General features: G+C 52.6%; 1 protein-coding gene across 2 annotated transcripts in view; it reads right to left on the bottom strand.

Moving 5' to 3' along the window:
- The window catches only part of HK1 (hexokinase 1), a 126,088-nt gene that overhangs the window by 53,237 nt on the left and 46,617 nt on the right, over positions 1-26,234 (bottom strand). Inside the window, exon 1 of one of the 2 annotated variants that reach the window (XM_043596512.1) lies at positions 18,475-18,716. The exons of the other annotated variant lie outside the window; for it this stretch is intronic. Within the exon in view, the coding sequence (XP_043452447.1) occupies positions 18,475-18,537 (63 nt within the window). The 5' untranslated portion in view covers positions 18,538-18,716. Of the gene's footprint in view, positions 1-18,474; positions 18,717-26,234 lie in introns of those variants that run through there. 2 annotated transcript variants of the gene reach the window in all.

Genomic DNA, 26,234 nt, shown 5'->3' with positions numbered 1-26,234 from the left:
TGCTTATTTGTTTCTGAGAATGGCATCTCGTGCTCACTTTGCAGGGTGGCTGGAAACGTCCTGACTCAAGGACATGGAGTCCCCAGCCCTAGGTCATTTCTGCATATTTTGGGCCTGGACAGCCTTCTTCTCACTCTGGTCTCCCTGCCTTGTGCTCCCCCAAGCCCTGCCTGTCTCCTGCCTCACGAACAATCAGGACATTGGCAGGAGTCCCCCAGTGTCCTCTGCGGCCAGAGACAACCCTGCCCCCACCCCCACGCCCAAGCTCTTCTACAGCAACCACTTTCTCCTTTCCCCTTTGTGATACAGCAATGCAGGTCGGAGCAATCAGAAACCACAGAGAGCTAAAGTAGAAATTGCCAGAATCCCGGCCCTAGGAGGAGACACACTCTGCTCTAGCCTCAAGGCTGGCACCGGATCGGCAGTCCTTGCTGTCACGGCACCCACAGTCTGGAGGGGGAGAGGCAGTCACGACACAAGTGTGTGTGAGCGGCCACAGGAGCACTGAGGGAGGCTCCTGAGAAGGCTTCCCGGAGGCGTGATGTCGGAGTGTGCACCCAGGCACAATCAAGGGCACGTGTGCAGGCTAAAGGCAAGGGAGGGGGGGTTCGTGCAAGGCACAGAAATAAATTCAGTATGGATCGAGCACAGTGTAAAAAGTGAGGCAACTAGAAAAACTGTCAGGAGCTGAACTGTGCAGGATCTTACAAAGCACGTTAACAAACTTAGACTTGATCCCACAGCACGGCGAGCCTTGGGATGACTTCAACGACTATTCAGCAATGAGATTTGTGTCTCCGAGAGATCAGGCTGCCTGCCGGAGAGAGAATGGGTGAGCGGGAGCAAGACCGTGCAATAATCAAGAATCGTTACATTGCTACTCGAGCATTTGGGACACGCTTCAACTCTCACATTCCTCACCCTACACGGTGTTTACTGATGTGTCCACCTCCTCTGATAAAACACGTGAGTTCCCTAGGGAAAGGAACTCACCCAGGTGCCTGGCACAAAACAGGAATGTAATGAATGCTAAATGCTAGAATAATGCTTTAGACTTATATTATGGCCCACGGTATAACAAGCACTTTCATATCCAAGAATGTCATTTAACCTTCAAAGCAACCCTATCAGGGAGACATTCTTTTTTTTTTCTTTTCCCCAAATTTCAGTTTAAATTCTACTTAGTTATCATACGGTACAATATTGGTTTCAGGGGTAGACTTCGGGGATTCATCACTTACATGCAACGCCCAGTGCTCATCCCAACAAGCGCCCTCCTCAACGCCCATCACGCGTCTAGCCCATCCCCCACCACCTCCCTCTATGAACCCTCAGTTCTCCATCATTAAGAGTTTCTTATGGTCTGTTTCCCTCTCTTTTGTCCCCCTCCCATATGTCCATCAAATTCTGTTTCTTAAATTCCTCAGATGAGTGAAATCACATGGTATTTGTCTTTCTCCGACTTATTTCACTTAACATCATACACTAGCTCCATCCATGTTGTTGCAAATGGCAAGACTTCATTCTTTTTGATGGTTGAGTACAATATTCCATTGTGTGTATCCACCACATCTTCTGTATCCATTTGAGGGAGACATTCTTAAGCCCTATTTCACAGATGAAGAAACTGAGGCTCCAAAAAGCAAAGTGACTGGTTCGAAGACACAGCCAAGAGTCAGGTCTCATAACTAACTGCAAGTCAACCACTCTTCCCTATAATCATCCCCCATCCCTTGGGAAAGACCAGTTCCCCTAGTCTGTGGAAGGCAAGCCCAAGCGAAGTTGCTGAGGTTTTCCAGCCGGACAGGAAGAAGCTTCTACAAATGGCAGGGCTCTCTGCAACGCCACAGCCATCCTGCCTCCGGACTCCAAGTGCAGTTCAGCACAGGGACACTGATCTGCGAATCCAGATGTTTTAGGACAGTCCCGCCAAACCCAGAAAGAGCCCAGAAGCTCAAAGGAGGAAGCAGGCTAGGGACACGGAAGACAAGCCAGCTCCCAAGCATCAGAGGAGAGAGGGCTTTTCTCCTCTGGTTCAAGTTCATGAATCATATGTGGGACAACCCCTCTCAAAAGAGATGTGGAATCTGGGTCAAAAAGAAGGTACTATTTAGGGTGGAGCTGGTACTGAGCTCGCAGCCTCCCAGGTCTCATGTGAGTGACACTATGCCAAGGGAAGCCCTTTCCCTTGGTCCCCGTTGGTCCTCGTGAGCTCAAGGGGGGCCTTTGAACCAGCATAGATCCTGGGGCCGGGGGCAGGCTGGCCAGGCACCGGCCACACGGCCCGGCCGGGGAACACGGGGGCAGGACTCAGCAGGGCCACACCACGTGGACTGGGGCCCTTTACACAGCCCAGGAAGCTCAGGTCAACAGATACCTGCGGGATACTCCCCGGGGCCCAGACTGCCCAGCACCTCCCTGAACAGGGGGCCTGTTCCCCTCGTTCAGACCAGCCCTGCCTGGCGGCTGGCTGGGCTGCCCCTGCCCACCTGGGGAAGAGGCCGAGAATGGGTAGTGGGGAGAAGGAGGGAGGGAGGGTGTCAGGACGAGCTTGGTGGGGCCGCGCTCTGCACAAAAGCCAGTAAGAGAGCTGCTTTTCTCAGGCGGGGCCAGAAGCCCAGGAGGAGAAGAGGGCAGAGACGTGTGGACTTGGAAAGGGGCAGCTTCTGGCCCTGGGGGGTTTGGCCAGAGTCTGTGGTCTTTTCAACTTTTCTATTTCCATCCCCTCTACACAGCCTCTCCAGATCTTTCCTCTCCTCCTTGCCCCTCTCCTGCTCACTTCCACTTCCACAAAGCCTCCCTCTTCCTTTAGGATGCCGCCTCCAAAGTGGTGTTGCTTTGCTGCTCTGGCCAAATCCAGGGGCCCAAGGAATCCCTCCTGTGCCTCCAACCCCCTCCCCTACATTTTGGTGACGGGAGAACACAGCACAGAACCTCTTCTGGAGGCCACAAGCTGCAAGCCTCAGCCGTCAGAACGTGTGTCACAGGCCAGAGGCTCCCAGGAATCCGTGACAGGAACCCTCCGGCCTCCTGGGGGCTACTCTCACACGTGGTATCTGATGCGCGCATGCAGGACTCCAGTCAAACTGGGAAGGAACTGGGGGGGGGGGGGGGGGAGGGGGCGGGTGGGAATGCCAGGATCCCAGACTCCACGCGGTGGGCTGGGTCCTGCAGACGTTAGGCCAACACTGACAAGGACCCCCGTCCAGACTGCAGGCACCTTCCACCATCTCCTGAAGGGAAGGTGCCCTAATAGGGTGCAAGTACTTGTCCTGGATTATCCTTCATGTAGACCAAGAAGCCTGAAGCTCTCAGCAGCTCCAGAAGCTGGAAATGCGGCAGAGGCAGGAGCAGAGGCCAGAAGAGAGAATTCGGCCTTTAGCAAGCCCCTCCGGCCCGGTGCTGTCCGGCGAAGGAAAGAACCCAGTGGCCCCTCACTGGGCTAAACTCAAACATCTCTGTGCCTGACCTCAGCCCCACCTCTGCTCCCAAAAGAACATGCCCATAAAAACAATTCAAGACCAGACATGCCCAAGTGAACAGGCCCTCATAGCAGGAGGCACGGTAACCCCCGGTGACCCGGGTATTCTGACCCCCTGTGGAAGGTGGTATGGCCATGGAAATTTTTCACCCCTTCTCTCGTCTACTCTCCCACAAGAACCAAGCACAAGGCAGAATAACAAGTGTGACTGAAGGTGCCCAGCAGAGGTCCGTAAAATGAACTTTCCAGGGCACCTCAGTGGCTCAGTCGGTTAAGCGTCCACCTCTTGGTTTCAGCTCAGGTCATGATCTCACGGGCTCGTGAGTTCAAGCCCCACAATGGGTTCCGTGCTGACAGTACAGAGCCTGCTTGAGACTCTCTCCCTCTTTCTCCCTCTCTCTCTGCTCCTCCCCTGCTCATTCTCTCTCTTTCTCTCTCAAAATAAATGCATAGACTTAAAAAATAAAATAAAATAAAATAAAATAAAATAAAATAAAATAAAATAAAATAATAAAATAAAATAAAATAAAATAAAATAAAATAAAATAAAATAAAACTTTCCAAGTGAGACACTCCACTTGCAAAGAAAATAAAGGAGCTGGCGGTGGAGGGTTAAGAAAATTGTTGCTTAAAAGACAGGGCTGAGATTTCAACACCAGATTCACTTCTCTTTCTTAGGGAGGCTGACTCAGGAGAGAACCAGCCCGGGTGATTAATGTTATTTTGATAATGGTTCACATTTACAGAGGATTTTGCAATTTATACACAGAACTTTTTTTTTTTCATAGGCATCCACACTCAGCATGGAGCCCAGCGCGGGGCTTGAACTCATAACCCTGAGATCAACCCCTGAGCTGAGATGGAGTCAGACGTTTCCCTGTCTTTATACACAGGACTTTCCCATACGTTATCCCATCTGGATGTCCCAGAAAGAAATGACATGAGCTCACGGATGCCAGGTGCCCGGCATGAGGCAGGCACTTGATGTTACTAGCTCCCCTTCTGCCACAACGGCCCAGGGAAGTGGGCAGGAAGGACGGCATTATCTCCACTTTAGAGTAGAGGAAACTGAGACCATGACTCACACAAAGTCTCATGGTTTGTAAGTGGCAGCCAGGTCTAGATTCCAGGTCTTCTCACCCCTCGTTTTGGGCTTCTCTTTATGCATTTCCATTATTTCTCGTGTGGTATAAAGAACACCTGTGGATGTGTTCTTGGATGTGTGCTGTGGATGAAGAGAGCTGCATTTGAACCTGGGCTCTGCCGTTTGTTAGCTGTGTGGCTTTGGACAAGTTACTTAAACTTGCTGGGTCTTTTAAAGGGGGATAATAATGCTTTCACCTGAGAGAGCTACCAGGAGCATTTTAATAATGTGCCAAGAACAAGGTAAACATCAAATAACATTTCCCACCCTCCCGTTCCAACGACCAAAAGGGGGGCCGTCTCTCTCCACGCCCTAACGAATTACCACATGTCCCTGACTCCTTTTACCTGAATACCTAGAGAAATGCACTGATTACCAAACATTATTGACCCACTCTATAGATGAGAGAACTAATAAAGGTAGAGTGGCCATCCGCCCGAAACCACAACAAATTAAAGACTCTGGCAAAACTCCTCTGAAACACCGCACTGTTGTATTAAACAGTAAGTCATAGTAACAATAAGTAATATACGCTTATTTAAATATTCACACAACACATAAACACATCAATCTTCCCCCAATCTTCCCAGAGAAATCCCTGCTAAGAGCTTTATAGACCCAAATGGTTTTTCTACCGAGACACTCATATATACAACGCATGCCTTTTTTATTTCGTTTTACAAAAATGGAATCATAGCTGGGGGGTGGAGTGGGGGTGGGGAATGTAATCATAAACACTTCCTCCCCTGAAATCTTAACCCCACCTTCCTATTTCCTTCAGGACCTGCTTTTCAGACTTGTACTAACCAGGGCACCTGGGTGGCTCAGTTGGTTGGGCGTCCAATTCTTGATTTAGGCTCAGGTCATGATCTCATGGGTTCATGGGTTTGAGCCCTGCATTGGGCTCTGTGCTGATGGACCCTACTAGGGATTCTCTCTCTGCCACTCCCCTTCTCACATGCTCGCTCTCTCTCTCTCTCAAAATAAATAAATAAACAGTAAAAATTTTGAAAAAGGGGGCGCCTGGATGGCTCAGTTGGTTAAGTGTCTAACTCTTGACTTTGGCTCAGATCATGATCTCACGGTTCATGAGTTCGAGCCCTGCATTGGGCTCTGTGCTGGCAGCCCAAAGCCTGCTTAGGATTCTGTCTCCCTCTCTCTCTGCCCCTCCCCTACTTGCTCTCTATCTCCCTCTTAAAATAAATACAAACTTTAAAAAAATTTTTTTAATATTTATTTTCGTGAGAGAGACAGTGTGAGTGGGGGAGGGGCAGAGAGAGAGAGAGAGAGAGAGAGAGAGACACAGAATGTAAAGCAGGCTCCAGGCTCTGAGCTGTCAGCACAGAGCCCAACGCAGGGCTCAAACTCACGAACCGCGAGATCATGACCTGAGCTGAAGTCAGAAACTTAAGTGACTGAGCCACACCCAGGTGCCCCGATAAAAATAAACTTTAAAAAATAAACAAATAAAAATTTAAAAATTAGCAATTAAAAAAAAAGACGTGTACTAACTAACAGCCATACTTAGATTTTCTCAGGACCCTGCCTGGTTCAGTGATGAGGCACAGCCAAGGCGGCGTGGACACCCATGTCTGCCTCTGGCTTTGATATCCTGTAGGCACCTCAGTTTTTCCGTCCGTAACGTGGGTATGTTCACGTGGCCCTGAACTTTCAAGGCCTACCCCTCTACTCTGCATCCCACTTTCACATACTGGTCCTCAAACTATCCTGTCCAGAGAAGCAGGACAGGTGCCATCACTTCCAACACCCTGAGGAAAAATCAGAGGCCAGAGAGGTTCCTCAAATGGCCAGGGTGACCAGTGGTCAGCAAGAGAACTGGGGCGGACACCAAGTTCCCTGGTTCCTGGTCCTGTGCTTCTTCCTCGGTAAGCTTTCGTGCTCCGCCCAGAGAGAACCCCAGCCGGGGTCTTCCCGTAGGGAGACGTGGGAATGTGGGTGCCATTAACGCCACAGCTCCGTCCTCTCAGAAGGAGCGTGGCTCCCTGGCCTTGCATACAGCATGGCCCGTGTCGTCCAGTCTCCACCAGCCACTGGCCGTGTGACCAGCTCTCGTCCGCCTTCACAAGATCGGGGGGAGGGAGTTCTAAACCGCGGTGAGCCCTCAGGTCATCCTCCGCGGCGCTGTGTGCCAGCCTAAGCCCTGCGCCTGCCCTCGGCAGGGTCCCGGCCCCTCAGGGCCCAGCCCCACCTCACCGCTGCGGGTGGCAGCCCAGGGGACCCGCGTGCCTGTCCTGCTCCTGGCAGCTGGGGAGGCGGCTCCGGCTCAGCTCCTCACGGCCGCAGGAGGAGATGCGTTCACCCTCCGCGTTCCCCACAGGAACCACCTGTCCCAGCGCCGGCCTGCCTGCCCTCAGGCAGCCCGGGGCCCCGGTGGCGGTGGTCCCTTCTCTCTTCTCTCGCCCAAAGGCCCTTCCCTCACACCTCCACCGTCCCCTCTGCTTGTTCGGCCCGTAAAGGGCCTCTCGGTGCCTCGCTCCTTCTTTCTCCCCAAGTCCACCTCCAGACTCACCTCCTCCGAGGGGGATGCCACGGTCTGCCCCCCCCAACACCAGCTGCACCAGGTGCTCAACATCCCCTCGGCCGGTGCTGTCCACTACGCAGGAATCCCTCTGCCCTGGCGGACACATCGCAGTGGGAGAGGCTTCCCCAGGAGCGGCAACAACAGGTGCGCACGCTGTGTCTCTGGCTAGACTGTGGGTGCCCGGGGTCCGGGGGCCATGCTTCTAGGCCCTCTGCGTCCTCTGCACAGCCCTCCGGGTGTCTCCTCTGCTGGGCCGGGTGCCCGCTCTGCCTGGCGGGAAGGCCTGCGGTGACGCCTAGTCGGGGAGGTCTCAGAAGGGTTTGCTGGCTCAGATAAGGCCCGAGACTCCTCTCCCCTGAATAGCCCAGCCCTAACTCCCGGCACCGGCCCCTCGCTTCAGACTCATGGGGACCCCGTGGGGCCAACAGCCTCTCCCCGAGGGATGAGGGATGCCGCGTTCCAGGCATCCTCTGGTTCTCAACCCCCTCCCCACAACGTCTGTCTCTCCAGGCTGAGGCCCAGAAGGACACAGAGCCCTACAGACAATTGACATTCTCACTCCACTAGTCAAGCCTCCCAGAGACCGCTAAATACCTGAGAGTCACCAGAGGAAGTGTGTCTGGGAAAATAAATTCCACCTTCGAGGCTCCCCAGGGAGAGATGCGGGTGAGAGAAGTGTGTGCAAACAGTCACCAAAGCAAACAGGACCCCAAAGCAAACAGGCCCCCTTCGGGATGTGAAGACACTTTCCCCAGGCTCTTTTCCAAGGTTCATGCCCTCAGGCAGCCCAGGGCCCTTATCTACCATCTGAACGGCTGGTTCCCTTTCAACTGCCGTGGGCCGACACCACAGATTATTCACACACCACTTCTGTTTAGTCACAGCAAGTCAGGAGGAGAATGGGATCCCCATTCTTGATGAGGAAACTGAGGTTCGAGAAGCTGAGATGTTAAGCGTGGACAGGGCCCAGGCCGGGCACTTCAACCTGCCCCGAGACACCCTACACATCTGCAGGGTGGGCGCATCTGGGGCCACGAAGTCAAGTGAAAGGCCCCAAGCACCCAGCACCCAGCTGGGCTCCAGCTCAAGATTCCAAACTTGACGCTCCTCCCCGAATTCCCCAGAATCCTCTTGCTAGGAGAATCATGGAAGGCCGTGAGGTCACGTCCAAGGTCTTCCCGGGGACCTCGGTACCCACTAATCCCCAGTAATAGGCGCCTCCCGGCTGCTAAGAGAAACCAAGCTCTGGCCCAGGATGAGAAGAAAGCTGTCACACTGAACTGGCTAAAAATAAAGGAGGTACCCGGTGGCTTCAAGGGGAACAGAACAGCCCTGGAATGTGGCAGGGCAAGAACAACAGGCTTAACGCTCGGCCTCCTGGTTGATGGCTCGGGGCTGGGTCCAGCCTCCAGACTCACAGTCCCCAACATCCCAGGTACCTCCAGACCAGAGAGAAGAGAGGATCCAAAGTGCAGATAGTTTTGCTTTCACTACGAGATGACCAAACCCTCATGCCGTGGGGTTCAAGGCACTGCAGTGGTGTGAGCAGACCTGGCTAGAAATGGCCAGACCTCAGGCCTCCTCCAGCTACCCTGACCCCTCTATCACCTTGGGCAAGTCACTTCCACCTCTGTGTTTTTCCATCGGTAAAGCAGCAATAATGAAAACTGCCCTCTTGCTCTCCTACCTGGCAGGCACAGGAGCCACACTGCACCGTGGATTACTCAGAACACAGAAACCCCTGCTGGCAAACGCAGCCTGGTACCCAGGATCCTGGCCCCGGCTCAGGGATCCGGCTGCCCATCCTGTATTATGCAGAAAGCAGCACCACCCCCCACCATGCCTCCCAAGGTGCCCACACGTGGGTGGGGTGTGACCGACGAGGATCACAGTTGGCATCTGTACAGTTCTGCACACTTCCCAAGTGTTTCCACACCCACCCTCGAATTGGTGAAACGGGCAGAGAGCAAGGCAGGAGTCATTTACCGCGTCTGACAAATAAGGACACTGAGGCCCAGACAGCTTGATGGCTACCACGGCACTGCTCAAGCTAGAAGAATCTGTTAAAGGCAATGGATTCTAGCCTCCTAGTCTTACAGATGAGGCCCAAGGACCTATGAGAACCCACTGCTTTAAATGCAGAGTGCCTCTGTCCGAACTTTAGCCATAAACTTCACTGTTTCGCAGAGCGCTGTCCGACACAAATACAATCCATATACATCATTTTAAGCTTTCTAGTGGCCACATTTTTAAAAAAATAACAGGTGAAATTAATTTTAATAACATCTTATTTAACCCACTACCTCCAAAATATTACTCCCAAGGTAAACAATGTTTTTAAAATTACTAGTGAGCTATTTTATGTAACTTCTTGTCACACGAAGTCTCTGAAATCTTGTATTTTACACTTAATCGCACATCTCAAATCAGGCTCCCCATATGTCAAGTGCCCAGCAGCCATGCATGGCTGGTGACTACTCTTCTGGGCCACACAGCTCCAGCAGCCCTGTTACGGGAGCCTTGGCCGATGGTTTCTACAGGGGGCTGCCGCAGCGGACTGTTCTGGAAGCGCACAGCCCTGGACCTCAGTCCTGGTTCATGCATACGTGGTACCATCTGCCCACCGGTGTCAGCCAGACTTGTGTCCTTATCCTGGTCCTCTTGCTTTCTGGCCACCAAGAGCATGTCAACTCCACTTCCTGAGGTTCTCCTGCCCCGGATGCAATTGCAGGAAGAAATGCCTACACCCAAGCTGGCTGGAGGGACTCAACTAAATCAAGCACGTGAAAGCATGTTGTAAATAGAACAGAACTTTGCAAAGGTGAGGCGGTGCCTTTATCACAGCAGTGGCCTGGGTCTCCTACTCCGCTCATCCCACCCCGCCACCCAGAAGGCACCAGGAGACATCAGAGAAATGAGGTCAGATTGAATAACATGGCTGAAAGCAAACCCCAGTCAAGGAAGCCAGCTGCTCACAGTGGGGCCAGGCAGAGGCAAGGAGAGAACAATCTTTAGGAGTGTGCATTACAGGAGCATTAGGGGGTCCTCTAATGATTAAATGATTAAATTAGATTAAATTAAATCAGATTAAATAAAATTAAATAAATTTTAATAAATTTAAAATATTTAATTTAAAATTTTAATTTTAATTTTTAAATTTAAATATTCAATATTTAAAAATAAATTAAATTACATTAACTAAATTAAAATGATTAAATTAGATCTGTGTTACACATCCATGCAAACAAGGATGGGGGAGGAAGATAAATACAAAGGGTACAGGGAGAAATTTGGAAAACAGGGGAAATCCCTAACATTTCACTGCAAAATGACTTTATTGGGCCAATTTCCTTCCCCAGCGGAGGGAATCAGTCAACACTCAGCTGGGGAAGGCGGGGGAAGGGGAAGGACAAGCAAAGCCAGTTGGAGAGGATGGGGAAGAAGGAGAGACAGGAGTCTGGGGAACCTGGGGGTCCTGTACAGCTCTGACCCATCTCTCTACCTCCTTGGATCCGCTTCCCTAAACAACAAGATTGAGTGTTGGGTGTGGTATGGTGGGAAGAACATGGGTTTCTGAGACAGGAGACCGGGTAGTGTTCCTGTCCCTATTACTAATGAACTGTGTGGTTTTTAGCAAGTCATTTCACCCCTTGGGGTCTTGGTGTTCCTCATTTCTTTCTTTTTTTTTTTTTAAACAAATTTTTCTTGTGTTTGTTTTTGAGAGAGAGAGGGAAAACAACACAGGTGGGGGAGGGACAGAGAGAGGGGGGACACAGGATCTGAAGCAGGCTCTGTGCTGACAGCAGAGAACCTGATGCAGGGCTTGAACTCACAAACTGTGAGATCACGACCTGAGCCGAAATCCAATGCTTAACTGCTTAACTGACCCAGGCGCCCCTTGGTTTCCTCATTTCTCAATGCAGACAATGCCTTTCTCAAGGTGGACAAAGTCAGGGGCTCTCCCAGCAATGCTGCTCCTATGCATATGCCCAGGAGAAATGAAAGCCTACGTCCACACAGGGAAAACATGTACACAAATGTTCACAGCAGCATTATTCCAAAGTGGAAGAAACCCAAATGTCCATCAACTGACAAATACCTAATGTCTAAACATCAGTATTCAGCCATGAAATAATGATACATGCTACCGCATGGATGAACCTTGAAAACATACTGCTCAGTGAAAGAAACCAGACACAAAGGCCACATACTGTATGTTTTCATTTATGTGAAATGTCCAGAAGAGGTAAATCCATTTTAAAAAAAGAAAGTAGATTAGTAGGTGCAAAGGGCTGGGGAGTGACTGCTTAATGGGTGTGGGGTTTCTTTGGGGGGTGGTGAGAATATTCTGGAATTAGATGATGGTAATGGTTGTACAACCTTGTGAATATACTCAAGACCACATTGTACACTTAAAAAAATTTTTTTAACATTTATTCATTCTTTGAGAGGCAGAGAGAGACAGAGCGTGAGTGGGGGAGGGGCAGAGAGAGAAGGGAGACACAGAATCCCAAGCAGGCTCTAGGCTCTGAACTGACAACACAGAGCCCGATGTGGGGCTCGAACTCACGGACCGTGAGATCATGACCTGAGCCGAAGTCGGACGCTTAACCGACCGAGCCTCCCAGGCGCTCCCACACTGTACACTTTAAAACGGGGAGTTCGACAGGATGAGAATTTAGCTCAACTTAAAAAATAACGGGGCCCCGGCAATCAGGCTGAATGGGTCTGCAGGCTGGCTCTTCTGTTCACTGTCTGAGCCTCAGGGTCTTTACCCAGAAGTGGAGATCATGAACAGCACCCCCCTCACTGGGGCACTGTGGGGACGTAATGCCTTTAGCACCCTCCCCGGCAGGAAGCGTGACAGGCACTCCACGTTGGCTTCCATTAGTATTGTTACTGATGATTAAATTAGATCTGTGTTAGGAAGACAGGCCCCTAGTAGGCATTCAATTCCCTCGAAGGTCCCCCCAAGGTCTCAACGTCTGTGGCCTGTGACCGGGCCCGGAATCAGACGAGCAACGTGATCCGACATTTTCCGCCTCAGAGCAGGGACCAGCACTTCTGTTTGCAAAGGGCTGGGCTGCACACCACACATTTCAGTTTTCCTGCCGCGGGGCACTGCCACCCTCTCCTTTTACGGAAGACAGTCCAAGACAGGCTGCAGGCCCGAGCGTTCTCCAGCACAGCCAGCGGAGCCAGCAGCCAGCGCGTTTAGGAGACTGATAAGCCAGCCCCGCCTCAGGAAGAGAGGGTGTGCGGGCAGGAGCACATGTGCACTTTTAAATTCCCGGAAAAGTTCACCGGATTCCCACGCTGGAACGCGTGGGGCCACAGAGAGCCCTCCCTGCCTTTCCCCGCACCCAGTCCCCCCTCCTCGGGGCCGTGCAGCCGTCAGTGGGGCTGGCACCGCTCACAACCAGAGCTCTCAGCTTCCCTCGGAGACACTCCACGACGAGGGCTCTGCATGATAAGGTAAACTGGGAGACGGCTAATTTTAAACTAAGCTTGAATGCTGCAACGTGAATGGAAATAAATGACTGGGAAGAAACCGACTCTTTAAAAAATGAAACACTCTCCCAAAAAATGTTACAGGTTTAACGGTACGGGGGTTGGTGTGCAACACCAGGAAACCGTGCGAACTTCTGACGGGAGTACAAAGTCACAGGACCACCGGGGATGGCGATTTGACAAAATCTTGAAAGTGGGAAGACGCACACACTCCTCTGCCCAGCAATTCCGTCCCAGATACCCAGCCTAGAACCTAGAGAAACGCGCATGTGCACTGAAGGAGCGTGCAGGAGGAGACTCACCGTGGCACTTGTAACGTGAAACATTAGAAACCCAAACACCCATCAAAAGAAGAGATTAAATGATAAATTGTGGTGTGTACAACACACAACGTAAGGGCGTGCAGCAGTTTAAGTCGATGAAACAGAGGTGTATGGGGCAACAAGGAAAAATCCCAAGTATAGAATGTTGAGCTAGAAAAGGCAAGTTGCAGAAGGATACACGCAGTATAGCATCATTTACCACAGCTTAAAACCACATAAAGTAACACTATATACTGCTTACAGATACAAGATATATAATGAAAGTATAAAAACAGGGATGGAAATGATAAACATCAAAATCAGGACACAGGCACTCTCTGGAAGGAGAAACAGATGGGACTAAAGATGGAAACATAGGGGTTCCAGCTCAGGGTTTTAGCTCCGTCTCTAATGTACTCCTTCCTGTGTCGGTTGCTTCTCAAGCTGAATGGCGGGTACGCAGGTGGTTGTTGTTACTCTCAACATTTTTATGTACCTCAAATATTTCATAAGACCTGACTCATACATGTTGACTTGTGGTGGAGAGAATTAAAATATAGATTCCAAGTTAATTCATTAAAATCAACAAAGATGGGAGAAAAAAATCAACAGAGATGGGTTTTTCTCCTAAAAGAAAGAAGCAGAGGGAGTAAAAATAGCCCTCTGGAAATGAATGAATGAATGAATGAATGATTATTTTATAAAGAATAACCTTCTGGACTCCATTCCAGATTTCCTTAGTACTATTAGATAGATAGATAGATAGATAGACAGATACATAGACAGATAGACACAAATACACACACACACACACACATACACACACAACTGATATCTGATATGACAGCCATAAAGTATTCTAGAATGCTCAGAGATAACAAACCATTACAAAGAGAGAAAGCAAAACTACGTTTTGAGAACCGTTTGACTCTCCCTCACAAAGTTTCTAAGTATAATATTCCCATTTGCACATCTACAACCTGGCTTCAAGCCATTCCTAAGCTGGCGATTTCCCACCCATGATCTGATCACCGGCCCCTATATGCTCTCACAGCATTCTGTGCTTTGCACTTATCATTAAGACAGCAAATCATTATTTATGTTCCAGGAGAAGAGGGAGCATTTTACCGAGTTTAGGGCTGTCACCCTAGCCTAGCACAGCCCTCTGCACATAATAAAGGACTCAAACATTTTCCAAAGAAATCACTGAGTTCCCACGATCGGACTTGATTCTAAGGGTCCTCAAATGAATTAGCAGATGCCAACAGTCTGGCCACCACTGCTTCCTGGACTCTGAGGGGTATTGTTGCCTGGACCCTCAGCGGGGTCCTCGGGCATGCTCAGAGCGGACTCCAGTGGCTGAGTCTATCAAGCAGGGAGCCCTGACTGCAGACACACATGGAGACAGTACCAAATCGGTCTTTTTAGGAGAGAGCTGCCCATGCCATCTCCAAAAAACAGCAGGAGCGTGGGAGGACGGCACGGCATGGCCAGATGTGAAAGTTCTTGTACCCACCCGCTTTCCCAGTTTATTCTCTCACGACAGTCCCAAATTATCAAACCAAATGAAGAGTTGGGGCTTCTCTTGGGGGGGGGGGGGGAGAACTCCAGAGAACACTCCATGTAGAGGGAACAAGGATTATGAGATACAGATGCACCAAGGATGAGGCTCTTACTGGAAATTTGTATAACACCAGGTCGAAAGGTGTCTCAGGTATTATTCATACTTTTCTAACTCTCCTCTCTCTCAGCCCTGAGCAGTAAGGAAAGGGCGGTTTTGTTTTGTTTTGTTTTGTTTTTTAATGCTTGCTTTTGCAGCTGAGAAACTAAACCGTGGGTAGCCTTTTAACTGCTAAGCATACTCTCCCCCACCTTCCTGGGCCAAGCACTCCTGGGGTCGGCTGTTGGACAAATCGCACCTGTTCATTCACCTCAAGGGAGACTACTTAGGGTCACGGGGATCCCACTCAGAGAAAACCCACTGGTGTTTGCTCACCTTTCGGACAACCTGGGAGGAAAGGAAGCTACTCCTTTGTTTTTTTTAAGATTTTAAGTAATCTTTACACGCAATGTGGGGCTCAGACTCACAACCCCAAGATCAAGACTCGCATGCTCTGCCGACTGAGCCAGCCAGGTGCCCTGGAAGCTAGTCCTTCTTAAAAGGCCAAGTTCCCACCTTGCTGGACTCACCTTCCTCTCCCAAACAAAGCACTACGCAAACCTTCACTCTCCTCCAGGGTCCTAATGGCCAAGCCAAGTGGAAGACGCAGGCAGGACCCAGCCTCTGGCTGAAGAACCAGCACATGTCTGGGATTCTGATGAATGGAATCTTTCGCGAGCACACACGTGCCTCCTTGCCTCCTAAAGGCACTAGAAGAGTGAAAGGCAAACCTAGGTCTTGTACTTATTTCAGCCCAACACCAGGACATACTTTTCCCAGCACCCCATTAACCAACATCATGCAGGTACAGTCTGGCAAGGGGGGCTCCACACCGGGAGGCCAGGCACTTGGCTTGTTTCGACCCAGTATGTATTTATGAGACTGAATTAGTGGCATGTCTCACAGGCAACGAAGAGACCAACGATACCCCGCTTCGTGACCACTTCCGTATCCTGAGCAATCCCGAAAAGCCTTCCCTGGCATCATCCTCATCTGCTCTCCTCTTACCCCCAGGCCAGAAGGCAAGAAAATGAATGAAGGTTAGTGGGGGATGCCAGGGCTGTCTCCAGAGCCCCAGGGGCTGCCTAGGGCTGAAGGGCTGAATCATCCTGGCAACCCACGCTGGCAGGTTAGGCCGGGGCGGGGGGGGGGGGGGGGGGGGGGGGAGGTCTGTATTCACTGGGTCCCCACTGGGGTTGCAGGTAGGGCCCAGTTTGGGCAAAAAGAACAGGGCCTGAAGTCCTGCACCCCCACCCAGCCTTTTCACAGTAAGCGGTGGGTAGGAAGGGCTGCTCTCTAACGAGTCTTGAGTCTGGGAAAGGAGATGCAATCCCCCAGCATCTGCACAGGTGGGGGCGGGGAAAGCTGACTAAGCCACTGGAACTGGCATCTGCTAGGCTCTCAGGAGGCCCAGGAAGCTTCCTGGGGACCACACCCATGGATGGCTGTGCTGCACAGCCCATCACGCAGGCCAAGGTGATCTTCTGGCAAGAATAGACACACACACACACACACACACACACACACACACACACACACCTGGTGTGGGCACCTGGGTGGCTAGAGTAGTTAAGTGTCTGACTCTTGGTTTCCGTTTAGGTCATGATCTCACAGTTCATGAGTTCAAGCCCTACATAGGGCTCTAGGCTGACAGTGCAGAATGTACTTGAGATTCTCTCTCCCTCTCTCTCCACCTCTCTCTCTCTCTCTCAAAACAAATAAACTTAAAAAAAAAAAAAGGAATATACACAAACACACACACCCCTAGAAAGCAGTGTAAGATGTCTTACGTGGGGTGCAAGAAAGCCTTCTTGTTTTTAAGACTCTCCTTGGCCAATAATATTATCTGAAGGAGGTTCTGGCCTCAACACCCTCCTCCAGCAATGTTCTGAGGCCAGAGAGGGGAGGCAGGGAATGTCAGCTTGGCAATCTCAGAGCAGGAAGGACTTCTGAGGACCAACTGATTCAGAAATCACACACTCAGACGTCTCCAGGAGCCTGGTGGACAGAATTCGAGGCAGGTCACCACAGCGAGTGGAAGGCCCTGGAGCCACACTCAGCACTGAGTACCTGACAAAACAATCCTTACTGAGTACACCCCAAACCTCAACCCAGCATAGTCCCCAGAGGCCACGCAGGTGGTGGTGGGTATGCATGATGGAAGCTTACAAGGGTCATCTGGGTCCCCACCCCGGCGGTCTGCAGTCTTGCGCTACAGAGTACCCCACATGCAGGGGGAGGGCAGTGAACTCATCCCCACTGTGAAACGGGAAGAACATCAGGATCGGCACCACCACTGCAGAAAACTTGTGAAACGCACGTGTTGGCATGCACAGCTCCCTGAGCTCGGTGGCCAGAAGGAAGGTCCACGGGGCTGCACAGCAGCACGCTCGAGCCCTATAGTCTGACAAGTCTAGAGTCACTGTTGCTTAGAGCTATGAGGGACAGCAGCAGATTTCCGGGCCTGTCTCCTAATTACCCTACTCTGGTCCCCGCTGGGCACAGGGCCCAGGATCCAAGCAGCATCCCCAGGGCCTTTGTCTCAGCACCTCCCCCTCAGCTGACTTCTAGGAGGAGCCCCGGTCAAGTTCCCAGCGGAGGGAGGGAGGGAGGGAGGGACCCGCCCTGGCTCTGCCTCTAACTCACCGGGTGACCTTGATGAGGTCACTGCCCTCAGCAGGCCTGTTTCCTATTGTGCCTGAGGAGGGGGTTGTCCTAGGTAGATAGAAAGAGAACCGAATGAACATCCTGTGGCTCGCAGGGCAGAAAATCCAGGCTTTACACTCTTGCCTGTCACCTGTAGGCGCTTCCCTTGTTTGAACTCCAAAGTCAGGTTGACTTTGCCTGTCCATCCCAGCTTACTCCAGCAATAATGTCACCCCTGCGGGGCGTAGGTGGGTCAGGAGCCTGTGCCAGGCCTAGCTAGTACTGATAACATGGGCGCTTTTCCCTACAGCCCAGGCTGTTTCTTTAAAACATGGTGGCAAAGCTGGCATCGGGGACAGATACAGCTTTAAGACCTGCCAGTGGACGGTATTTTATGCTAGACAGATGTCAAAGGCAGCAACCCCTCAGGGTTGGGAGATGCGTTCTTGTGCAAGTACACACATGTCACGAGCATACACGTCAAGGCCTCCAACCGACTCAAAAGACCAGTCTCTTACTTAAACTCCCTGGGCTGGCTGGAAATTACAGTTTAAGAGAGCGGTCACGTAGGGGAATAAAAAATTCCATTCAGACATGCCGCTCCGGACCTGAGGCCTATGAGCAAAGTTTCCGGTGGCCTCCGAACCCCTCCCCGTTCCGGGAAGCCGGGCGGGTCACCCTGTCCTCAGATTTAGGGGCAGCCGCAACAGCTGGAAGAGCCAGGGTGAGAGCTCCTCCGGGGCACCCCAAATATGGGATGCCTGGCCTGCAGCCAGCACCCCCGCCTGCCGCGCGCTCACCTCCCTATCATCTCTGTAATCACTCCGCCGCCTACGGCGCTCAGAACCTTCCGAACAGGCCCTACGGACCGACCCACCGGTCCCCACACAGCCACCTCCCCGCATGGCCCGGGGGCCCATCTGACATCCACAGCCCATCTCAAGGACACTGCAGCAAGCAGTCCAGCCCGGGGGTCTTCCCCCCAACACACACACACACACACAATCCCGGGGAGAATCGAGGGGCGAAGCCTTCCCCGCCCTGCAGTCCAAGCAGTGCCGGCCTGGGGGAGCCTGGGCGCCGGAGGACCGAGGCGGCGGCGGCGGTGGCGGCGGCGGCGGCGAGCGGATGCCGGAATGCAGCGCCGCGCGGGCAGAGCGCCGGGCGGCGGCGCGGGCGGGGGCTCACCTTTTTGACTTGGTCATCCTTCAGCTCGGTGAAGTAATAGGCCAGGAGCTGCGCGGCGATCATGCTGGCGATCGGGGACGCGGGGCGGCAGGCGTGAGGCCGGCGTGGGTGCTCCGCAGCCCGGGCGAGCAGTGGTCCTCGGGCGGCTGCTCGGCGGCTCCTCCTCCTCCTCCAGCCGCGACTCCTCCCCCAAGGCCCGGGAGGCGGTGGCTCGCGCGCTCCCCGGCTCCGCGCTCCCGTCCCCGGCAGGGTGACAGCCACCGGCCGGCCCACCTCCTCGGCGCCCATTGGCTGCCGCCCGCCTCTGCAGCGCCGCGCGGCGGCGTCCGGGCCCGGGCGGGGGGGCGCGGCGGCCGCTCCCTCGCGCGCCGGAAAGGGGGCGGCGACGCTGCGAGATCCCCCACGGTCCGGCTTCTCTCGGCACGTCCCCCACGTAGGGAGCCGGCGCTGGGGCGGGAGGCTCTCTCGGGCGCGCATGGTCGCGCGTGGCGGCGCCCGGCCCGGCGGAGGGGCGCGGGGCGCGGGAAGAGGCACCGCCCGAGCCGGGCGGGACGAACGGCCCCGGAGAGTCCGCTGCCGGCCTGGCGAGGGTGGCCCCCTTCCCGGGAAAATTAGGGCTCGGCCCCGGGAGCTCCGCGGATGGGGAGAGGCCGAAGGAGGGTGCAGAGGTGGGCGTGCAAAGCGAGCCGGGCCTGTGCCGGCGTAAGCGAGAGCCCGCGGGCTTCGCGGTCCTCGCACCCGGTCCCCGCTCCGGCCGGCTCTCGCGGGCCCGGGATGCCGAGTGCCGTGTCCCACCTGCGTCCTCCCGGCAGTGCATCACCCCCACCCCGGCCCGCCCGACCTAATCTCCGTTGGGCCGATTTGTGTTGCTAAACCGAGAGCGACTCCCCGCAACGCCCGCCCCAGAGGCACTGGCTCCTGGGCTCTCCGAACGAAGGGCGCACGCCCGCTGGGCGGGACTTGGGCCCCCCACGCCCCCGCCAGGCCGCATCCCCCGGGCGTCCTCTTCCTCCCGCGCACCCCGGCTCGCTGGCGTCGCGGGCGGGTCCATCAGGCGCCCCCTCCTACCTGCCACCTTTTTCACTTCCCCAAAGGAAGTTAGCCGGGCTGGGAGGAATCCTGAGAAAAAACGTTCAGCCTTAACGGGGGGAGGGGACATGCGGAATCAGGAGGTTATGCAGCTGCGTTCTTAGATTCATTGCCGGCTGTATGCAGGAGCCTTACTGCCTTACCAGATGACATGTAATGAGCTCGAAACACAACGAAGTGGTTACTATCCTGATTCAACAGGTAATCAGGTAGAGGCTCAGCGACGCCACGTATCTTGCTACACTTCATACAACCAGGAAGTTGTAGATCCCAGAACTAGGTCTGTGCGTTTTCAAAGCCAATGTTCACCCCTGCAATTTACTGTCCTTTCTATTGTCTGTATGTAGCCTCCCTGCCTGAATAGGCCATGCTCCTGGGACCAAAGCTGCACCATGGGGTGCCCTGAAATGGACACGGTCCTGCCGCAGAACCTCCATCACAGACCTGGATCCTGGGGGAACCCTGGCCAGGTCTACGGTATAGCGGTATCAAAGGGAGATGGCCGGTCCAGTACGTTCCTCGTGAGCAACGTCAGGAGCCTGACAGCTACGGTCCCCAATTGAAGAGGACCTCAGATGTGGTCCCTGAAGCCAGAGCCCTCAGTCCAGAGCTCAGTCCCCACCTCCTGGCTTTCTGGCTGTGACACTGAGTCACCTTCCTGAGCTTCCTCATTCATAACATGGAGATACTAAAGCCCGCCCACCCACCGTCCCTTCCTTGTTGGGGAATACCTGCTTATCACACACACTTAATAAGTGGTGGGTCTTATTACACGATTGGGAAGCTGATGAGGGCTTCGCACTTGCATTCGAGTCCCCAGGAAGGCCCTGAGAGGGCCTAGCAACTTTATATTTGTAATTTCGAATCATTTTGCAAAGAGGTTCCCCAAAATCATTTCATCTTCAAACCCCACAAAACCTGGATCCGCCCTCAGGGCAGTAGCGTTATAAACTAGGAACAGAGATTTTCTGGCATTCATCAAATACCTACACTGCCCACACAGCCATAAAGTAAAATCGGGGGAACGAGAATGATTTGGTTGTTCTCAGCTGCCGTTTGAGTCCTGCCAATATGACGCTGCCAGACTCACAGGCTGGAAGCTCCTTGAGGATCAAGAACTATGCTTGGGTAATTGCTCTGTCTCCCACACCTAGCACTCGAAGGTGGAATGAGCCCAGTGCAGTGATCAGGAGGGTTAAGAGCCTCAACCTAGGCCCCAGCCATCACTATGGCCCCATTACATCCATGATCTCTTGTCTGAGCTGGAGCCAGGGAGAAGCGGAGCCTCCCAATTTTCCAGGCTACCCTGAGATGTTCTGTTTGCAGGCAGGGAGGCTGCCAATGCGTTCTCTTCCCTGGCCTTTGAGAAACTGCTTCTCAAGGTGACTCCTGCGTTCCCCACCCCTTGAATGCACTCAGGCCCCAAAGTCTATCAGTATATGCTGAGAAATATTTCTAGGCCTGCCCCACTGCTTCCTTCAACCCCTAGCCCTCACTGTCCCATGCCAGAAATATTACAAGAGTCTTCTAGCTGCCCTCCCTGGTTCCTGGCTTCCTACCATCCAAGTCCTTCTGAAGTCCAGGCCACATTATTCCTGCTAAGAAGCACCCTAATCACGTCATAGCCCTGCCCCAAATCCCTTGATGACCTCCTCCTTCCTGACCCAGCCAATTGAAATATCTCTGCCTGGTGTCTGAGGCCTTCTGTGATCTGACTCTCCATCCTGGGCTGCAGCAAGGCCACCTCCCACTGTCCTCGGCCCGCCTGAGTCCGCTCCGTTTAAGCCCCTGCGCATATTTCCTTGCTTGCCCTGCCTTCTCTGCTCACCTTCCGCTGACCTGACCAAGTGTCAGTCTCACCGAAGGCCCAGCTCTCCCACCCTCCCCATAAAAGCCTCTCCTGAGCATGGCTACTCACCCCAATCTCCCAGGCCTCAGCACTTCCACAGGAGAAACTCGGACTATGCTCAGAATCCATCTAGATCTAGACCGAGACTCTTCTTTACAGACTAGGAACCTGCAACGCAACGAGCAAGCCATCTTGTCCAGTGTCAGGCTGTGCTAGAGGTCGGAGCTGGGACTTAAACCCAGTTCTGATGCCCAGCCGGTGCTCCGTCCATCCTTCCCCCCGCCCCCCTCCCACCCTCACTGCCAGGGCCTCGGATAAGTGACACTGACTCATAACAGTCTGCCTGATACTTTTGACTGCCTTCTGGGGGGCCGGTCTCATCTGCCCCAATCAGACAGCTTTCTGAGACCAGAGCCCATGTTACACTGCTATGACTGCTCCTGGGCTCAGAGCTGGGCCTGTGTCCTCTCTTTATCATGCCAGTTGTCACCTCATGTACTTCTTTATTATCCCACTTCTTTTTGCTGTCCTATAGCTGTTGGAACCCAGCTAAGCCCCTTGCTGATTACTCTCCGGACTCCAAGGAAGAGCAGACAGGATGCTGAGCATTGGAAATCCAGTTCCACACATCTCCCCTCACCCTCCAGATGGCCTTACCCTCTGGCCGAAGTCCCCTGGGTGTCTCTATTCATTTAGTATGCTCCCTCCTGTAGGAGTTGGGGTGGAGGGGAGTGGTCAGGCCACGCCAGGCTGCCGCCCACAAAATGCACCTGCCAGTAAGAGAAGGCAGGCCACAGCTAAGTCAGGATGTCACAATTCACATCTGACCCAGGGCCCTAGGAACGTTGCTCCAGAAATTCTCTCCAGTGGACCAAAGCCATACCCCAGCACCTGGAAGTACACTTCTAACAGCAGTGTTTGCATAATACTGATGGTTTACAGAGCATTTATTTTTTCATTTATTGCCTCATTTCTCCTGATAACACGCTGGTGAGGTTAGAAGGGCAAAACAAATATCATTATCCCCACTCAATCAGTCAATGAGGGTTATGGAGGTTATAGAGCACGTTTAAGGTCTGAAAGACAGCGAAAGGGAAAAAAGAAAAGGCTAGCATGTTGGCATCCTGGATGCTCCGGGGAGGGGGGCTGTGGTCACACAAAGCACGTTCCGAGGAGAAGCACCTGGAAGGGATCCTGACCCAACATTTCTATCAGTTAGATCTGTGGTTTTCAACCTGGCTGCACAAAAGGATCACCTGGAGAGCTTTTACAAACGTTGATGCCCAGGCCTCAGCCCCAGATGATGGCTGAACTGACCCGGAGCGGAGTCCGAACCCCAGCTTCTGGAATGAAAAGCGCTGACTTGCCATGGGAACATCTGGGGGAAGTTTCTGAAATGAGCCTGCCGGCACTATCGTTTGCAGTCTCTCTCGGACAACGCCGAGCGCAGTTCCTCCGGGGCCCTGGTGGCCCTGCGGACGTGGAGCACACTGAGATGCAAGTTCACGGTGACTTTCTCATCAACTCTGCAGACAGCTTTGCTCCTTTGTGAGAAGGATTCTGGTGAAGAAGCACCAGGGCTCAGCCCTTGGAGTGGCTGGGGACAGAAGGCCACATTCCTGGCCTGTCTCCCTGCCTCTTTCATTTGCCCGAAGTTCTGCCTTCCGGCGGCATCATAACAGAGGTTATAAGTTGGCAACCGCCAGACTAAAACATGGCCTCCAGCGTATGTTATTTGGCCCGCCTAGTATTTTATAAATATGAGGAAGCACTTAAAAGTCAGGAGATTTGCTTTAAAACCCACGTTCCCGGGGCACCTGGGTAGCTCAGCCGGATAAGCATCTGGCTCTTGACTTCGGCTCAGGTCATGATCTCTCAGTTTGTGGGTTGGAGCCCCACATCAGGCTCTGCGCTGGCAGTGTGGAGCCTCCTTGGGGTTCTCTCTTTCGCTCTCTCTCTCTGCCCCTACCCCGCTTGTGTGCTCTGTTCTGTCCGTCTCTCTCTCTCTCTCTCTCTCAAAAGAAACTTAAACAAATAAAATAATACAATACAATACAATCCAGATTCCCCAGCATCTTAGGTCTGCTCACACAGGGCCCAGGTTATCACGTGGCAATGCTCAGCTAGAACTGAGCAGCCACTGCCCCCTTCAGACCGTGCAGGGGTACTGCAGCTGGCCCCAGGCCCCACCCAGTCTGCCCCTTCACTGATACACGCTAATGTCTGCCCCCACTTAGGCCTTCAAGTTTTTGGCCCTTGATAGCTGGAATTTACAGGCACAAGGCCTCAGGTGTTAGGGCTGGGGTTAAGATGAGGCAAGAGAGGCACCTCGGATGCAAGATTTGAATGCAAGATTTAAATCTTGCACACGTAGGCACCTCTCTTGCTTCACCCAAGTCCCACCCCTTTCAGGATCATAAAGGTCTCCGTCTGGCTGCCCCTTGCTCAACCCTGAGCTGTTTACCTGGCTCAGAAAGCACCTGATGCCCAGAGATACCCATCTCAACTTCTGTCCCAAGAAGGTTTCTACTTCCCTGTGGGGATGATAGTCCCTCAGGGGAGGGAGGAAAGCCCAGTCTGGCCCTGTGGCTTGTTGGACATCCCATCCTCATATACCATTGTGAGCCCAGTAGGCCTGCTATGCATAAAGAATGATGGCCTGGAGGAAGGGTTACCCAGACTGCTGAGGCCGGCCTGTCTCCAGCCCTGCTCCTTCCTTCAAGCCAGCTCCTTTTCCAAAGGAAGCCCCTATCTTATTGGAACAGAGCCATCTCAAAAGTCGCCTTGCTGGTTAGTCTGAGTTTCCTGGGATCGTTCTCTCCAACGCCCACACACAAGCAGCATGACAGGGCCAACAAAAAGTCTTCAATCCTGCCCTGTTAGAATTAACTCCAAAAGATAGAAGGAAATGTTCACGTAAGAGAGGCCATCTCAGCGTCTAGGCAGGGTTCCTAGGCTGCGGGGTTTCACAGGCCAGCAAATTAAGCACACACATAAATAAAAACCAGGTACTGACTTTTCATTTTGCTAAGAAAAGACAATTTCTTAGTTACAATTCCCATCTCCCATCACCATAATTTCCCAAAGGAAAAGAGGTTTTAAGCCAGGGAAAGAAAAATAAGGGCTGCTTTTTAAACGAAATACCTCTGGCATTATAATAATAGCTAGTTCTCAGGTCGAACTTACTGTGGACCGGGTATCGTTCTAAATTCTTTACTTAGATTCATTTTTTTGACCCTCAGAACAAACTAATGAGATAAATACTAGTTACATCCCCCACTTTATAGATGAGACTCTTGAGTCACAGAGAGGTTAAGTGACTTGTCTCCAAGGTCACACAGCTACTGCAAAGAGCTGGAATGTGTGCCCAGACAGTCTGGCTCAAGACTGCTCTAATGGTGAAATATTCGTCTTATCATATTGTCTATATCTCTCTTATTCTATTCAGGCCCAGCGATGCCTCAGTCACAGAGGGGTCCAGAAACCTGTGTTGGGGAGCTGCTCCCCTGGGGTACCGAGTCATGCTTGGTTAGATTTGTAAGGTGGGCACGTGGATCCTGGCTCTGCAGGGCCCTCTCTTATAAAGGGCATCCTCAGACCACATGGTGAGGCAGACTGACCCGACCAGAGGGGCCGTAAGGGAGGTATGGAAGCAGTTGGCCTTCCCAGTGCGGTGGGGACGGGGGCGTGTGGCTTGGTAGATTCGCCTGAGCTGGCTGAGTATGCCCTCCTCCCTCGCTGTCTCCTGTGGGTCCATCCCACTGTGCCCTACCCAAAGAATTGCTCTTTGTATTTTTTTGTAAATTTCTTTTTTTTTTTTTAATGTTTATTTATTTGGGGAAGGAGGGGCAGAGACAGAGGGGGGTGTGGAGAGAATCCCCATCAGGTCTCTGTGCTGTCAGCACAAAGCCCAACGCGGGGCTCGATCTCACGAACCTTGACACCATGACCTGACCCAAAATCAAGAGTCAGCCTCCCAACCGACTGAGCCACCCAGACACCTCCCCCAAAGAATCACATGTGTCAAAGAGTCCAGCCCCCACTTCTCTCCTGAACCCCAGTTCATTTTCCAACTACTGCCCATGAAGGTCAGCTCTGAGACCCCCTGGGCGCCTGAAAGTTGGTATGTCTCACATCCCAGTCCTTTCTTCTTCTTAAACTTACTCTCTCTTCTCACTTCCCCAGCCTGTCATTTATTCCCTCAACAAACATTTGTGAAGCACCTAGTCTGCTTGTCCTTCCTAGTCACTGGAAATGTGCAGGTGAGCAGGACAGAGTCCCTGCCCACACGTTCCGGTGGGGAGGAACAGGCAGTAAACAAGTCACAAATTAAATATACGTCAGCTCAGGGGCTAGGAGGAAAAACAAAGCAGAATGTAGGTGACACATCCTACAATTCCCATTTCCCCTTTGTCTTAACTAATGAATGCTCCAATTTTCAGCTGACTCCAGCCCTCACCTCCCGCCCCCGAGTAAAGACTCCATCTACCGTGCAGCTAGATGTGGCCATGGGAGCAAGTTCTGGCCAAAGAGGTGAAGATGAGGGCGTCTCATTCTAGCTTCCTGGAGCCTTCCTTAAGACACAGTGATTATGGTCATTCTTCCTTCCTACTGGCTGAAATAGAGACAGACTGGCTAGAGAACCGGGATGTTTCGGGTTATGAGAGAACCTTGGGAATGGCAGTCCCACAAAACCAAGCAACAACAACAAAAACCAAGCTTGCATCCCTGTCACCAAGATGCCCCACATCAGCCCCCTACGGACTGCCTCATAGATTTCTAGAACCCGAGAGAGAAAGAAAATTCCAATGGGTTAACACAA

Source organism: Prionailurus bengalensis, chromosome D2 (genome assembly GCF_016509475.1).
Source record: "Prionailurus bengalensis isolate Pbe53 chromosome D2, Fcat_Pben_1.1_paternal_pri, whole genome shotgun sequence".
NCBI lineage: Eukaryota > Metazoa > Chordata > Mammalia > Carnivora > Felidae > Prionailurus > Prionailurus bengalensis.
Note: the sequence above shows the minus strand (reverse complement) of the source record. Positions and strands in the feature narration are given on the sequence as shown.